General features: G+C 32.4%; 2 protein-coding genes across 2 annotated transcripts; one reads left to right on the top strand and one right to left on the bottom strand.

Moving 5' to 3' along the window:
• Positions 1-3,050: 3,050 nt before the first annotated feature.
• Positions 3,051-5,463, bottom strand: LOC139503645 (peroxisomal membrane protein PEX13-like). The gene is made up of 3 exons (XM_071293469.1): positions 5,360-5,463; positions 3,721-4,193; positions 3,051-3,123 (listed from the first exon to the last, which is right to left on the bottom strand). Exons 2-3 carry the CDS (start codon positions 4,190-4,192, stop codon positions 3,071-3,073), a joined length of 525 nt encoding a protein of 174 aa, XP_071149570.1. The 5' UTR covers position 4,193; positions 5,360-5,463; the 3' UTR covers positions 3,051-3,070.
• Positions 5,464-8,036: 2,573 nt separating this feature from the next.
• LOC139504012 (cerebellin-1-like) lies at positions 8,037-11,593 on the top strand. Its single transcript, XM_071294065.1, has 2 exons — positions 8,037-8,163; positions 11,151-11,593. The coding sequence occupies exons 1-2, from the start codon at positions 8,037-8,039 to the stop codon at positions 11,591-11,593; spliced, it is 570 nt and encodes a 189-aa protein (XP_071150166.1).
• Positions 11,594-17,665: the final 6,072 nt, after the last annotated feature.

Below are 17,665 nucleotides of genomic sequence, written 5' to 3'. Positions count from 1 at the left end.
TGAAAATGATAGCAAATAGAATTAAAATACACTTTATTCGTAGTATATGTATGTTCAGAGTTAAACCACAGGGACTCGGTTAGCACTGAGATTAAAATTTTGTAAATCAATGTTTTGAATTTATTTTTTATTATTTCCTGTCTATTTGCATTACTTTATTAACGTATTAAACGTTGCCATCACTCTATCTTTGTTTTCTGGCAATGTGCAGTTTACTATCCATATCCGTATACTGAGTTTACTATCCATATCCGTATACTGAAAAATCCTATTTTTCAATATACGGATATGGATAGTAAACTGCACGTTGCCAGAAAACAAAGATAGAGTGATGGCAACGTTAAATACGTTAATAAAGTTGTGCAAATAGACAGGAAATAATAAAAAATAAATTCAAAACATTGATTTACAAATTTTTAATCTGCTAACCGAGTCCCTGTGGTTAAACTGGAATATGAACAAAGTGCAGTAGTCAGTCGAGAACCAGCTTAGTTCAGAGTATACAGAAAAACGCAAACCGGAAGTTTAATCTGACTTAAAATTTCGTCCAATGACGGGACAATATCCGGATGACTTTTTTCTCGTTTTTCTCCCAAAATAACTCAATCTGAATAATCATATGAATGGATGACAAATGCGACTATGTACTGTACCTATAGGACGCAGAGGCGTGTTGATTAATTTGTTGTGGAAAGAAGAGAAGCGACACCCAAAATGAGGTCTTCTCGTTTAATAGTATAGATATGTGCATGCATCGCAAATGAGAGCTTTTTAGAATAGTGTATATCATTTTGTTTTATATATGAAACTTTTTGATAAATTGGATTCCAAAGTCGTGTTTCTTTTGTTGACAAGTATATACATGTATGAGGGTTTTTATTCCCCACCTACGATAGTAGAGGGGCATTATGTTTTCTGGTCTTTGGGTCCGTTCGTTCGTCCATCTGTTCGCTCGTCTCGCTTCAGGTTAAAGTGTTTGGTCAGGATAGTTTTTGATGAAGTTGAAGTCCAATCAACTTGAAACTTAGTACACATGTTCCTCAGGATATAATCTTTCAAATTGTTCTGCCAAATTAAAGTTTTGACCCAAATTTCACGGTCCACTGAATATAGAAAATGATAGTGCGAAGTTCAGGTTAAAGTTTTGGTTAAAGTTTTTGGTCAAGGTAGTTTTTGATGAAGTTGAAGTCATATCAACTTTAAACTTAGTACACATGTTCCCTATGATATGATCGTTTTAATGTAAATTCCAAATTAAAGATTTGATGCCAATTTCACGGTCCACTAAACATGGAAAATGATAGTGCAAGTGGGGCATCCGTGTTATATGGACACATTCTTGGTTTTTTAGTGTTTTCGTGAATATTACTTTATAAGAAAAATGTCGGATCTCTTCACGAACAAGAATGTGTCTAAAGTACACGGATGCCCACTTGCACTATCCTTTTCCATGTTCCATGGACTGTAAAAATTGGGTAATAATCTAATTTGGCATTAAAATTAGAAAGATTATACTATGGGGAACATATGTACTAAGTTTCAAGTTGATTGGACTTCAATTTCATCAAAAACTACCTTGACCAAAAACTTTAACCTGAAACTCCCACTTCAATTGTCTATGTTTAGTGAACCGTGAAATTGGGGTCACATGTCTAATTTGGCTTTAAAATTAGAAAGATCATATCATAAGCAACAAGTGTACTTAGTTTCAAGTTGATTGGAATTCAACTTCATCAAAAACTACCTTGACCAAACACTTAATCTGAAACTCCCCCTTTCATTTTCTATGTTCAGTGGACCGTTAAATTGGGGTCAAAAGTCTATTTGGCTTTAAAATTAGAAAGATCATATCATAAGCAACAAGTGTACTAAGTTTCAAGTTGATTGGACTTCAGCTTCATCAAAAACTACCTTGACCAAAAACTTTAACCTGAACGGACGGGCGCACAGACGAACGGACGGACGCACGAACAGAGCCACAAACCAGAAAACATAATGCCCCTCTACTATTGTAGGTGTGGCCATAATAAGTATAAAGAACATGATTGCGGGATCAATTGCAAAGAGTAAACATCGTCTTTAAAGCCTTTTGTAAATTATTAGGTAGCGTTCGTCCTACACATACGCCCGGTTTTCAAATCTAAAAACGGGTGTGAAAAGGCCAATCAAAGATTTGTGCCAACGCTGTTCTGAGACGACAAGAAGTTTTAGAAACCAACCTTGGAAATTGAAACAGTTTGTATATTTCATTTGTAAGTGGGATCTTTATGAGAAACAATGTACACCTAATAAGAGTATTGTTTTTAATAACAAGTATAAATTAACAGTCAATAGATTACAATGCAATCTCTTCACATTTATTCTGCCTTGTGGTACCGTCGTGTAAACTTTATTACACTGTTTCATTCACTGCATTCACACGATTATTCAGGTAGTATCTCTCTTCACTAAAATATGGTTTGAAATTCTGAAAGGAAAATTTAAAAGTTACAAACAAGATATAGAAGACTCTTTATTTCCCAATATGATGCAGGCTGCAGACATCGGCTGCTTATTTGGCTCATTAATTACTTTCTTGAATTGATCTGATCTCAAAGATGATTAAATGGCTACAAAAAAATAATCAACCGTGTTTTTGCTTTCATTTGATAATTTAATAATTAACATATTTTTAATTGGAGCTTCACTGGTAATTTCTTGACAAAACGCACGTCAATCGTACTAAATTTAAATTTTGACATATCTCATTCAATGGGATTTATGAAATCTGTTTTAGTTCACATTTTGAAGTGTCTTTATCATTCATCTGCAAAATCTATGCGTATGTGTATGTGCAAAAAAAAATCTTCTAGATTAATCGTCAACAGGAACATGGGCCATTCCAAGTATCACGGGAAGCAAAAACAAAATTAAGAAAAATATACGAGGTTGTGATACAAAAACCAAATAAAATTGCTTCATTATGAGTTTTGATTTTCAATTTGGAATCTGTCTTGTATTTTTTTCATTGTTGATGTATGTATATATATTGAAAAGCAGAATATACTTACCATAATGACGTTAAAGCTGTTTAATTGTTGTTGTTGTTATTGAACAAGAATGGTACCAATAAAAGGAGTGGAACTGAAATGAATAACAGACAATACAATATACGTCAATTAGACAGCATCCCCATAACACAGCAAACAGCAAATAGGAAAATAGATTTATACAGGTCAGTATAATTATAAAATACGTTGGTATTTAGTCGAATGAGAATTAATAAAACGACAGGGTCAATATCACTTTACAAATACATTGAATCTTCTTTCTGTAAATCTAAAACAGGGGAGCTTTTAAACGTTGACTGGTTGGATTAAAAAAAACTGTATTCCTATAGTTCAACTTTCCATTTTTCCTTGTATTAAATGTTAATACTTCAAAGAAAAATATCAAAAAACATTGTATATTAAAAGTGATTCTTTAAACTTCAAACAATTTGAATTTCATTTCTTTATATGAATTAAGAAAGATATCATTCTAAAATTACCAAGAAGATAACTCTGGACCCGATACCAAATGGCTTAAAAGTTAACAACAATGTTCGGAACTCATCAAAATTGCTAGCAATAAAACATATGTATTGAAATTCTGTATTAGTGTATAAGGGTTTATGCATCTATGTATTTTAGTTTTTTGTTTGTTTTAATTATTGACAAGTAAAAACAGAAATAAACTTACGGATTGACGTTAATCCATCACCACCAATACCACCTCCCAGACCGCCACCAATACCACCTCCGATTCCGCCTCCCATCATAGCGGAAGGGGCGATAACTGGAATTGGTTGAGGTAAATAATGGATTGTTTCATCGACGTAACCCCCCTTTTTGCCATATCCGTGGTGACCTTCATTTCCATAACTAGAATATCCCTTTGCAGATCCACTATATCCAGAATAACCTCCCAAGTGTCCTACATTTCCGTAGCTTTGACCATATCCGCCATTTCCGTAGCTACTGCCGTATCCACTACTTCCGTAGCTACTGTATCCACCCTTTCCGTAGCTTTGGCCGTATCCACCATTTCCGTAGCCTTGACTGTATCCGCCTCCGACTCCGCCGTAACTTCCGCCATAATAATCGTCGGCAAGAATTCCCTTCATGCCACAAAGGCAAACAAAGATTGCGACAGTAGATATAACAAGTTTCATTCTAAAAAGAATTTAAAAGGATAAACATATTTTTACCCATGTATATCTTAATATGTAAATCAACAAAGTATTGTATACGGAACATTACTTAAAGTTGCTTAGCATGTAATATTATGTGCAAGTTAAGGTTCAAATTAGTGACGAAATCAGTGAACCTCGTTTTCATCGGTTTTTAATCTTTGCTATATAATATAATAAAAGTGTTACCATACGTATATTGGTAAGTATTATCGCTCGAGGAATATATATTTCACTTGAAGCTTGTGTAATAAGAATATATTCGTGGGAAAATATAATATTTCTCTTATGAATTTGACGTTTTGAAAATGTATATAGTTTGCTCGATATATCCTTTTCTATTTTAAATTGAATTATTCAACTTGATATTTTTGTAAACTGTTCATATAATCTTTTAACAACGATAATAAATGATTATATACAAACAAGTCATTATTTAGTTTTACAAAAAATAGATATGTTAAAACAAACTGATATTAATACAAACAAATGTCCTTAGGGAAAATAAGAGACAACTTTATTTTATTTTAAATACCATGATTATGATTTTTACTTTGTATTATTGTCTCAAAAAACAAAAACGATATATATTTCATGAATTGATTCTAAATTGTTTATATTAACTTTTTTCAGCTCAAAACCGGCATATTAATATTTAATTTTGATAATTACACATATTAATAATTATTTTAAATAATATTTTTTAATATTTAATATATATTTTTCATATCAGAAATTAATTTTCGATTGTTTATAATATATATCTAACATTTTTAAACATTTTTTTTTTTATCTTTCAATATAAAAAAACGAGTTTTTTTAATATTAAAAGGGATTTTTATAGTAACTATATATAAATTCTTGATATCAATATGTAATTTTTTGTCAAAAATTGAGAATAAATTAGTCCAAAACTTGCCATATATATTGTAAAGTGGAATATATTAATTAAAAACAAAAGAGTACAATTATTATAAAAACTTAAAGATAATAATAAAAATTTTAAAAGGCTTTTTTTCAATATCAAAATACTGTTAAATAACAAAATGATTTGGAAATAATGAAATAATGATGATCGATATTAAAAGAATATAGAACAAATTATCCAAAATCTTGTGCCATACATTTTTTTAAAGCGAGATATATTACCTGATTGCTTGTAATTCCTGGACTAGAAGTAATTCAAATACAAATCTCAAGTTGTTTTATACAAGACGGGTCTTCCGGTTTGGTGAAATTATGTTTGATTGCATATGTCGGCACTAGACAAAAATTATCATTCGTTATCTAATATATGAAATATGTGTAGTAATTATGAATAAGAACCATTTGTACGTCGTCTACTAATCTTTTCCTGTAACACGTGAAAAGTGTAATTTTTTGTAAGAATAAATTGCAAAATTTTAGTTCAAAATAAGAGACGTGTGACTAGAGAATATAAATCAAACAAAATAGAACTAAAACTTACGATGCGGAAAATAAAGATAAAGCTTTAAATGTTAGATGGCGGCGGATATTTTATTATGTTTATTAATTTGTTAAAAATTAGTTAATCTCTATTTTCATTTGTTAATGTTTTTCGTCGTTTTATTTTCTTTCGGGGTCAGAGGTTAAGTTGGGACATAAAACCGGTAATACTTTCACTTGAACCCCTTTTCTAGTGTTTTTCTTATTTAGGGTAGGAGAGGGTAAACTGGAAGTATTGCTTTCGCAAAGAGTTAAGTAAATGCTGTTTGTCTTTTCTAAATATTTTAGCATAGCGATTTAATTTATTTATCAACTTAAGAATTTACATATCACTTGATATATATCATAGCTCTCCCCCTCTACAAATTAAACATATTCCATTATGTTAAAACTTTTAACCCCTTACAATGCCAGAACTTATGAGAATTTTTACAAAACATTAACGATGAAGGCCAAACGATAACCTATAATTGTTATTATCCAAATCCTTTAGTCTCTAGTGGAATGTTGTCACATAGGCAATAATCCAACATCTCCTTGTTTTGATATAAATCTATTTTAGATTATCTTTTTAATTGTTGATTGACTGTTGTTGCGTAATGTTCAGTGGCAAATATGTCATAGAAAGTTGTCACATGGGCAATCAATCAATATCTCCTTAATTTAATATTTATCTATGTTATGTTATCTTTTTTTAATATTGATTGACTGTTTTTGCTGATGTCCAATGGCAAAATATATCATGGAGATTAAAATCAAGAGGTTTTTAATCTTCAATGAAGGACGACCGAAATGAAATGAAGGACGACCGAAATGAAATGCAGGACATTTCTACTGCCTTGGGAAAATATTTTATGAGGTAATTGGGGGTAATTGCCTTGTAACAAGGCCCTTTACAAACTCTAAGAGAGTTGTTGTCAACATTCTAAAACATGCAGAGAGCGTAGTACAGTTACGTACACGGCGGGCCACTTAGGTTAATTTCCGTATTCAAATCTGCCGTTGCTGCGTACTTATACACACCGCCAAACGAACGACCTATTATAAAAAGGGTTTTGCTGCCAAATAGTATAGGCGAAAGGACGATCATATGTCTAAATCTTAAACAAATTCATGATCTTTTGCAATGAACAAGGAATTCTACTCATATAACCCAGTACAGATAGATAGTAAACCTACATCGTCAACAATATTCGGGCTGATTAGATGGTTCATTTGTACAAAGGAATATATTTATTCCTTAATGATTACATGTATATAAAGATGTTTCTACCAACAACCAGTTTTCACAAAATGTTAATTAGGAGATAACTGTATTGTATTATAAGCTCAGACGGCATCAATTGGGGGTTTGATGGTCGCAAATTAAGTTTACTGGCGACGCGTTAGCGGAGACAGTAAACTGGTATTTGCGACAATCAAATCCCCAATTGATGCCGTCGGAGCTTAACATACAATATTGTTATTTGCATTCTCATGAAACTGACAGAAAATAACGTTAAAACATGTATTTAAAAACTGTGATATGTCGTCTGCGCTTGCGCGTACATTCCATAGCATCAATTGTCAATTGATGCCATGTAAATAAGTGACGTTATCCAATCAAAATTAACGTTACAAACGTTGTTGCATTAGAATGTTATTTAAGCAGCTTAGGTACTCATGACAGGTTCCATTAAACCGACCAAATCACGGTATATAATTTACAATTTAAAACAAAAAGAAATTTTGCATATTTATATATCTATGCTGTTCTTCACCTTGCTTACATAATCAAATTAGAATATAGATCTCTTATGTCGTTGTGCTGCGACTTGTTAAACGAATTACGATAGATTAGAATGTTAATAAATTGTTTGCTGGATGCAAATTCAAACTGCAATGAAAATAGACTCAAAAAATTTAATCCCATGGATAAAAAAAATCCTATGTTTGTGTCGTTGGGCTACTGTCTCATTTTTGGAGTGTCCCGTTTCTCCGTATATTCACAAATATACACAAATAATGTGACATGACTTATCTTTCTATACTTTTACAATTATAGATAACATAGAACATTACAGTAAAAGTCACACAAACTAATCTTTTTTTAAATAGAAAACCTCTATTCAGTGCCTAATTTCTAAAACAATTAGTCTGCCAGTTTTGTAAATGAAATTGTCATGTGACTTTATTACACGAAATACTTGTACACAACCTTTCTTCAACAAAGCAGCTTACTGGTCGAACAGAAACGAGAATTAGTTTGATTGTACTGTTCTTTTAAAGACTTTAAATACTGTCATACCGAAGAAGCCATGAAGTTCGGTGTTATATGTGTTATTGTTCTCACGTTATTTTAGAGGCAGTGGATGATGAAATGATAGAGAGGCTAGTTCAGACTGTGGAACGAATGAGGAAAACACAGGAAGAAATGCAGAAGGAGATTCAACAACTGAAGGGGGAGATAAATCGATGTAATAATCATACGAGAGATTCACAAAGAAGTAAGTAGTTTAGATGCTTTTGGTTTATTTTTGTCATTGGGTTGTTGTTTCATTGACGTACCCTAACATCGACTTTTATTCATAACATTCAAATAGTTTTGATTTATTTGATTCTTTATAACATTAGTGTTTTCTGTACATTTCCACAATAAGAGGGAGGAATAAATTAGTCTGCATATTATGTTTAATCCAGCCGCACTTTTGCGCATCTCCATTGTCAGAAGCCCCTGGCTTTTGTTAGTTTTGTATGTTGATGTTTATGTTTCTGAGTTTAGTGTGACGCCCATTTCACTGAACCAGTACACATTGTTGTATAGGGACAAGCTGAAGCCAGCCTCCGGGGGCTGGATTTTCTCTCTTTTTTGTAGACCCATGCATATGCAATTTCTAATGATGAGTTGAAACTTTTATTTTGACTATGTGAACAATTTTTTCTTGTTTCTTGTATAAGCTCGAAAGGATATTCAAACATGTATTCCTATAGCAATTTTACTTTGATAATCACTTAATACTAGCAAAATATAACTAAAGCGTCCCGCGGCGAAGATGGATAGTTAAAGGTTTTAGTAGTAGATAATTGTATACTTAGTCTAGTACGCAAACAAATCTTGCTGACAAAATCTTACCAATACAAAATGATTTAATAAAAAGAAATGTCTCATTTTCTTTTGATCAGAAATTTTTCATGCATATTTGTACCATAAATAAATACATGTAAGAGTACAGAAATCTCTAGTTGAAAAGAAAAGAAATTAGAAAACCCTGCCTTGCCCTTATTATAAAAACAAAATGATAAGTTTTTATATAAATTCAACAAAGTACAAACTTCACACCAAAATGAAATATGTGGGAGTGTCTCAAGTATTCTTAAAAAGAAAACAAATCACAAAAAAGAATGTAGATAGATATATAATAAGATGCGATATGAGTGTCAATGAGGTGACTCGAGATCTCTATCTAAGTCACAACTTGACTTGTTAAAGTAAAAGTACGGTTTTCAACACTCAGCCTTGGCTCACACCGAACAACAAGCTATAAAAGAGGGACGAAAGAGACCAGAGGGACAGTCAAACTCATAAATCGAAAATAAACTGACAACGCCATGGCTAAAAATGAAAGAAGACAAACAGACACACAATAGTACACATGACACAACATAGAAAACTAAAGAATAAGCATCATGAACCCCACCAAAATATAGGGTTGATCTCAGGTGTTCCGGAAGGGTAAGCAGATCCTGCTCAATATGTGGCACCCGTCGTGTTGCTCTTGTTATAACAAATCCGGTATTAGTCTTAATTTGGTAGGTCACATTCATGAAAGGGAAGATGATTGTAGTTACGACGTAAGGAACATATCCGATATCATCTGTGAAACGGTTATTCTATAGCGGTCAACCAACTCGTGATGGCGTCCATAAAATTTGAGAAGGGATGATTTCAACTTAACCATTTGAAAATCTTGTTTTAATAGCTTCCTTGTAAGCAGCAACACTCTATCAAGAAAATCATGATAGGAAATACAAGCACGGGGATATCGTATCAATTGGGAGATATATACCCCGTATGCAGGTGCTGCTGGAATGTTGCTACTTACAAATGGAAAGTTCACAATTGGAAAGCTGAAATCAGCTCTTTTGTCGAAAAGTTTTGTTTTCAATCGACCCTCATTGTCAATTTCTAGATGTGAGTGTTCCAAAAATGACTAATGTATAAGCATTGAAACGAAGGAACCAACGGTCTAATCTCAATAAATAAAACGAGAAACGAGAAACACTTATGAGCCATATTAACAAACAACATCTACTGAACATCAGGTTCATGGCTTAGGACAGTTGCAAACAAATGCAGCGGGGTTAAACGTATAATAGATACCGACCATCACCCTTACATGAAACAACACTATTGAATATCAACTGAAATGAACATATTACACTGATCGAATAATTTTGATCTATGACAAAAATGTAAATACAAATCAATAAAACAAGAGGATATATGTTTGAAATTTTTAATAGTATCATTAATTCGGCATTAAATTATAAGGATCATGTCCCGTCATAGTGTAAATGAATTGCTGTATGTGTGAAAAAATAATTGATATGATCTGATTTCTGTTGAATTGAACTTGAAGGGTTGAACAATAAGGTCTAGATCCAAACCAAGCATATTGTATCCAACTTAATTATTGCCGACTTAGGAAACGACCACTTAACTTCAAAAGGAAGGGAGGGGGGTTATGGTTTATCCTAAACAAAAATATTCTGATTCCTAATTTAATGAAAGAAATTCTGGTCCAGCAGATAATAAAAGAATTATGTTGAATCCAGATTTCCCCGATACCTTATAGTGTTAAATTTTGATTAAAACATAACCTTCCTCCTTCCTTAAAGTAAATTGTATAAGATCACCACTCGTCTATTTCTATCTTTGAAGTTCCATCTAAGTGGTCATTACTTCTATTTTAACCCATACTTTATCATGCAGTAAGGGTTATACATCATATAGTACATGTAGGAATCCATGTGATCATAATACCATATTAAATAAGGTATACTATTATTATGATAACATGGGCTTCTCTTCTTGAATGTGACAACACGATTTGAGTATCCAGTTTCCTTCAACGTATTTTTTTTAACATGCACAGAAACATTGAATCACTTAACTTTCGGGACACTTAATTATAGCTGACTATGCGGTATTATACCTATAGCAGTTAGTTTCTTTTTCATTTGGTCTCATTGGCGATTAAACCACATCTTCTTTTTTATGTTTATTACTGTTTTGTCCATTTTAATTTAGACGGCAGTACTGATGGTCAAATCTCATAAATCGATTAAGATTAAAAACCAAGCTAAAAAAACAAACGCATGAACTCAAAATTTTAACAGAAGCGACAACCTGGTGGGTCAACAGAAAAATAACCAATTAAGCAATCATTGCCGTTTTAGTAAGTTTTCTAGATTAATTTGTTTTAATTTTCAGGGACGCTTCTTGGTAATTATGAGTCTGCTGTTAAGGTAGCTTTCGATGCCATATTGACTCATAATCTTGACCATTCTTCCATTGGAGATACAACTATCGTGTTTGATAGTATCCTGACAAATGTCGGTAATGCATATAAGAAGGACTTAGGAGCATTTATAGCTCCCGTTCTAGGAGTATATTTGTTTACCTATACGATTCACGCAGGGGGAGCCTCGCACATTTTTGGAACTTTAATGCTTAATGGCCAAAGAAAGACAAGTATTCATGTCGACGGCAGCTCTCAATCTATTTTGATAGCTTCTTCATCGAGAACCACAATCCTGACCCTTAACCAAGGAGATAGAGTATATATTCATATTCTGAAGAACAGTCGAGGTCTGTTGAGCTCTACAAATTACGGGAATTCAGCATTTGCAGGAGCCTTGTTATTTACGAATTAATAAAATAATGCTGACTATTTAAAAGTGTGTTTTAAATTATAATCCAAATAGTTGTGAGCTAGCATAATCGATAAAACATGTAGCAGTGACTGCCGCTTTCACCAATGATAGCTATAGTATATATATATAGGGGACGTCGTGAACTTTCAGTATTCTGAGAGTTCATTGTTCTATGTTGGATGACTCGCTGCGAATTCGAAATTGAATGCAGCAATACCTAGAGGCACTAACGAGCCTGTGTCGCTCACCTATATGATTGTGATATCTACAGCAATGGACACCCTCAATAATAATGCATGACTAAAAATTTCTGTTTTATTGACCTTGTATTGCTGTTCCTTTGTTGGTTAATTTCTCTCTACAGTTTTCGCCAAAAACACAAAAAGTGTAGAAATTGTAATTCAAGGGAAATAACTCTTATGATAAGACAACTGGTAATATCACGTATGCTGACTTTTTTTGCAGACCTTGTCGTGTTGATTATTTATTGTTTTTTTTTTTTAAATTATAATATTAATTTTGAAAGCAATAGGCGATGACACAAAAAATGAAAAATATAATCATGTAGGGCATTAATCAACTGACCGTTTAAGCAATATTGGCTTATTTGGAGGTCTTGTCTTGCAGATCTTGTTTTGCTAAATAAAGTTTCTATCTTTACATGTAATATTTTTTAAGGCAATAGGCAAGTATTTTAAAAAAAAAATCGGTAAAATCATCATTAAAGGACAATGACTCTAATAAGGAGAATATATAAAAACGGTTTCTACTATTTGACTCGTGAGTTGAACGCTTTTGCTTCTATTTATCTATCATTGCTGTCATGATATTAAGAAAAATAATCGTTTTAGTAAAGGGCAATTACTTACGATTTTGGAAATTTGACTTTTTTGTATATACTCTTGCTGATCATGTTTGATATCACCACTCCCACCATAACCTACAGATAATTACCAGTACTTTTCTTCCAAAGCTGTCACCCCAAACACTGTACAATCTAGCTTTTAAAGTGGAGCTGATTTGCTCCTCTGAGCAAGCTGTCAGAAAACCGTTATAGGAACTTCGCGGATTTTTACCAAACGAGGTTATAAGAAATGGGACAAATATGAAGTTAATATTTACATTTGTTCATGATTTAACTCAATTTTGGTGATATTGTACAATACTACTCTTTCTTAAAGATATATATGTCAGTGCAATGCATCAACGACGAGCAATTACTATATGATCCATTCTAAAAAGAACCTGACAAGAAAAATGACAAAACAAAGAACTAGAGGCTTTAAAGAGCCTGTGCCGCTCACCTGTAATTACTGATGCTTTGGAAATTATGTAAAATAAGGTTAAAATCATAATTTATAGTATAAGATATCATTAGATACTATAATAATATCTAAGATAATAGCAAAAAACTGCAAAATTTCCATAAAATTACTAACTGAGGGGCAGCAACCCAACAACTGGTTGTTGGATGTGTCTGAAAATTTCAGGGCAGATATATCTCAATCTGATGAACACTTTTGCCATCAGTCAAATTTGCTCTAAATGTTTCAGTTTCAGAGATATAAACCAAAAACTGCATTTTACCCATATGTACTATTTGTAGCCATGTCTGCCATCTTGGTTCACGGGCAGGGTCATCGGACATATTTATTAAACTAGATACTCTTATGATTGTGGACAAGTTTGGTTACATTTTGTCTTAGTAGTTTCAGAGGAGAAGAATTTTGTAAAAGATTACAAAAAATTGAGAAAATTGTTAAAAATTGACTATAAAGGGCAATAACTCCTTAAGGGGTCAATTGACCATTTTGATCATGCTGACTTATTTGTAGATCTTACTTTGTTGAACATTAATGCTGTTTACATTTTATCTCTTTCTATAATAATATTCTTGATAACCAAAAACGGCAAAAATTCCTTAAAATTACCAATTAAGTGATAGCAACCCAACAACCGGTTGTCCGATTAATCTGAAAATTTCAGGGCAGATAGATATTGACTTGATAAAAAATTTAACCCCATGTCAGTTTTGCTCTAAATGCTTTGGTTTCAGAGATATAAGCCAAAATTTATAGTTTACCCATATGTTCTATTTTTAGCCATGGCGGCCATCTTGGTTGGTTGGCCGGGTCACCGGACACATTTTTTAAACAAGATAGCCCAATGATGATTGTGGCCAAGTTTGGTTTAATTTGGCTGTGTAGTTTCAGAGGAGAAGATTTTTTTAAAAGTTAACGACCACGGACGACGACCACGGACGACGAACGCAAAGTGGCGAGAAAAGCTCACTTGGCCCTTCGGGTGAGCTTAACATATATGACGAATATAATAGCCACAGCCACAGAATATAAGCACATATAAAATAAACATGCAGAGTTGGGTCAGGTTTCGGAAATGAGTTTTTGGAAATGGTTATTCCAATAAATGTTCTGGTAAATGGATCAAGAGCTAAATTGTGTTTCTTCTGTTTATTGGTAAAAGTGAACATTATTAAGTTATACAATGCGATCATATTATGATTATTTGACATTTACAATAGATGATAAAACATACAAATAGCCTTTTTTTGATAATTTAAATATGTTTTTGTTATACAACAAATATGACTTTTCCATGATTTACAGTAAAAATTCAGTCTGTATTTAACACAAGCTTCGAAATAGTGGCGATCTTGTTTAGCTCAACTTTCATATATATGAGCGTAGCGTAACAGAGATGAAGTAACAACTGATTCAAAGTTGCCAGAAATCATGTTTACTCGAAATCATGATCATATGTACTCTAAATAATATTAAGATATTTCAGATTATTTCAATCGAAATACCGGTACTGAATTCACATGTTTCATCAACCACGAGTACAAAACCTAAAACGTGTGAGAGTATATACTTGAAAGAACACCCAATTATATTTGTTATAGGTGGAAGAAGATGTGGTATGAGTGCCAATGTTAATTTTGTAAAAGTAAACCATAATAGGACAAAGTACGACCTACAACTCATAGCCTTTGCTCAAACCGAAAAGTAAGCTATATAAAGGGCCCCCAGTACTAGTGTAAAACCATTCAAACGGAAAAAACCAACAGTATTATATATACAAAAAACAAGAAACGAGAAACACTTCTGAACCACATTATTCATCTTGTTTGCGCTGTTATCCCGTTTAAAAGAGGCTCCGAAAATGATACGCGGGAGACAAAATATTCAGCTCCGTATTTAAAAATATCATCGATAGGCACCATCTAATCAAATTTCAAAATATGATCAATACCATTTTAAGATATCGAATATAATTGGCAAAAATTTAGAATAGTTTTACAGGGCATAAAATAAAGAATAGAGAAGAATGCGTGTGCCAAATAATAAAGGATACAGAGCATAAGAAAAACTAACAACATTAGAAATAAACAGGGTGAAAAACAATCTAATTAAAATATTGATCTCTGATATGTAGTACAACGAAATCAAAGATCAATATTTTAATTAGATTGGGGGGAAATAAAGAGATATCGTGTGTTGTAATATCGTGAGTAGAGACAAAAACATATAAAACGGCTAGAGAAAATGGACCAAAATATGAAGAATTGGGATAATGGGTAAAGAAAATAAATGGGATAAATATGCATTAATAAATCCAGAGATTTGTTAATAGGGCAAAAATATAAAATATAGAGAATAAAGCCCCTCCCCCCCAATAAAATCGAGAAAAAAGAAGAGAAAATGCCTCTGAAAATTAAATGAATCATCCTAGGGTTTTTGTCAGAAAGAATATGAACGTAACATCTCAACTCGGAATGAATAATACGTTATCAGTGGTATTTTTAAACGCAGTGTACCATTATTAAAACATTAATTTAAAATCTTTCACTTGCACGTGCATTAATACTATGAACATTTTACATTGTAAACATTCATTTCTTATATAAATAAGGCCGTTAGTTTTCTCGTTTGAATTGTTTTACGTTGTCTTATCGGGGCCTTTTATAGCTGACTATGAGGTATGGGATTTGCCCATTGTTGATGACCGTATGGTGACGTATAGTTGTTAATGTCTGTGTCATTTTGGTCTCTTGTGGACAGTTGTCTCATTGGCAATCATACCACATCTTCTTTTTTATATTCTATTCGATAGATAAGCTCAAGAATGCTATTTACAGATACATGTACATATAACCAGACGGCCAATGATTTTACTATTCCTGTCACAAATATATAATCCAAAATATTGAAGAATATTACAATTAAAATAAATGAAAGGGAAAACTTTTCAAATCTAATACAACTTAACTTCAGCATTTATACCGTCAACAAGTTATAATGTTTTGGTTTTCTTTTTTTCTTTTTTTTTACTTATAAGGGATTAAAATAGTTTAACTTGGATATAAGTAAAAGGGTTTTAAGATAAACAATTTCATAATTTCAAACAATTAGTCGAATAGTATCTATTTACATTAAAACGTTAAAGAATTCAGGACAACATTTCCCATCCTAGCCCCCCCCCCCCCCCCCCCCCGGCCCCACCTAAATATAAAATAATAGCTCCCTAAAAGGAGTTCATCAAAAGTTTATGTTTGCTTTATTGTTCGTGTTTTTGAAGACCTTCGTTTGGCATATTCCTCACAATTTAGATGCGTTTTTGAAGACCTTCGTTTGGCATATAACTGACAATTTATTTTCGCGTTTTTTAATACCTTCGTTTGGCATATAACTGACAATTTTTGTTCGCGTTAATGAAGACCTTCGTTTGGGATATAACTGACAATTTATGTTCACGTTTTGAAAACCTTCGTTTGGCCTATAACTGACAATTTATGTTCACATTTTTGAAGACCTTCGTTTGGCATATAAAACTGACAATTTATGTTCGCGTTTTTGGAGATCTTCGTTTAGCATATTCCTGACAATTTATTTTCGCATTTTTGAAAACATTCGTTTGGCATATTCCTGACAATTTATTTTCGCATTTTTGAAGACATTTGTTTGTATATTCCTTTCAATTTATGTTGGTGTTTTTTAAAGACCTTCGTTTTGCATATTCCTGATAATTTATGTTCGCGTTTTTGAAGACCTCTGTTTGACAAATTCCATAAAATTTATATTCGCGTTATTGAAGACCTTAGTTTAGCGTATGTCTGACAATCTATGCTCACGTTTTTGAAGACATTCGTTTGGAATAATCCTAGCTGACAAATTATGTTTGCGTTTTTTCTTTTGAAGACTTTCGTTTGGCATATTACTGACTATTTATGATCTCGTTTTTTTTTAAGATCTTCGTTTGGCATATTTCTGACAATTTATATTTGTGTTATCGAAGATCTTCGTTTAGCATATTTCTGACAATTTATTATTGCGTTATTAAAGACCTTTTTTGACACATTCCTGACAATTTATATTTGCGTTATTGAAGACCTTCGTTTGGCATTTTCTTGACTATTTATGTTCGTGTTATCGAAGATCTTCGTTTAGCATATTCCTGACACTTTTTATTTGCGTTATTGAAGACATTTTTTGACATATTCCTGACAATTTATGCTGAGTTCACACGTAATTCGAATTCAATTCGCATTAACTAATTCGAATTAGTTTAATTCGCATTCGAAACGTTTTACGTCCTAACGTCAATTATAATTCGAATTGGAATGTCCGTCACATTCGCTTTACTGTCCTAACGACGTTTACTTTTAATTCGTATTAACAAAAACGTATTTATAATACGAATTGGATAATTCGAATTAAACAATTCAAATCAATTCGAATTAAAAAAGAAGAGTGTGTGAACGCGATTAGCGAATTCAATTCGCATTCGATTTGAATTCAATTCGAATTAAATGTAAATGTACGTGTAAACGAGGCATTATATTTGCGTTATTGAAGATCTCTGTTTAGCATTTTCTGGCAATTCAGATTTGCAAAGTCATTGTCTAATCAAATTTCGATAGGCAAGATATAGAAAAGTGAAAAATGCACAATGGGACTCAAAAATATAGAAAAGGGAAGAACATTTGTGTAAGTATATAGTTAATAGGAAATAAAGGGCACATAAAACAAGGCAAAAAACTTTGACGGGAAT

The sequence above is a fragment of the Mytilus edulis genome, chromosome 14 (assembly GCF_963676685.1).
Source record: "Mytilus edulis chromosome 14, xbMytEdul2.2, whole genome shotgun sequence".
In the NCBI taxonomy this organism is placed as follows: domain Eukaryota; kingdom Metazoa; phylum Mollusca; class Bivalvia; order Mytilida; family Mytilidae; genus Mytilus; species Mytilus edulis.
This window is presented reverse-complemented; position numbering and strand designations above follow the sequence as displayed.

Excerpts from the sequence above, each read along its gene's own strand:
- LOC139503645 (XM_071293469.1), bottom strand. The coding sequence starts at position 4,192 with ATGAAACTTGTTATATCTACTGTCGCAATCTTTGTTTGCCTTTGTGGC. Across the intron at positions 3,124-3,720 it reads TGATGGATTAACGTCAATCC|TTCCACTCCTTTTATTGGTA; the intron begins GTAAGTTTATTT and ends TATTCATTTCAG.
- LOC139504012 (XM_071294065.1), top strand. The coding sequence starts at position 8,037 with ATGATAGAGAGGCTAGTTCAGACTGTGGAACGAATGAGGAAAACACAG. Across the intron at positions 8,164-11,150 it reads TACGAGAGATTCACAAAGAA|GGACGCTTCTTGGTAATTAT; the intron begins GTAAGTAGTTTA and ends TTTAATTTTCAG.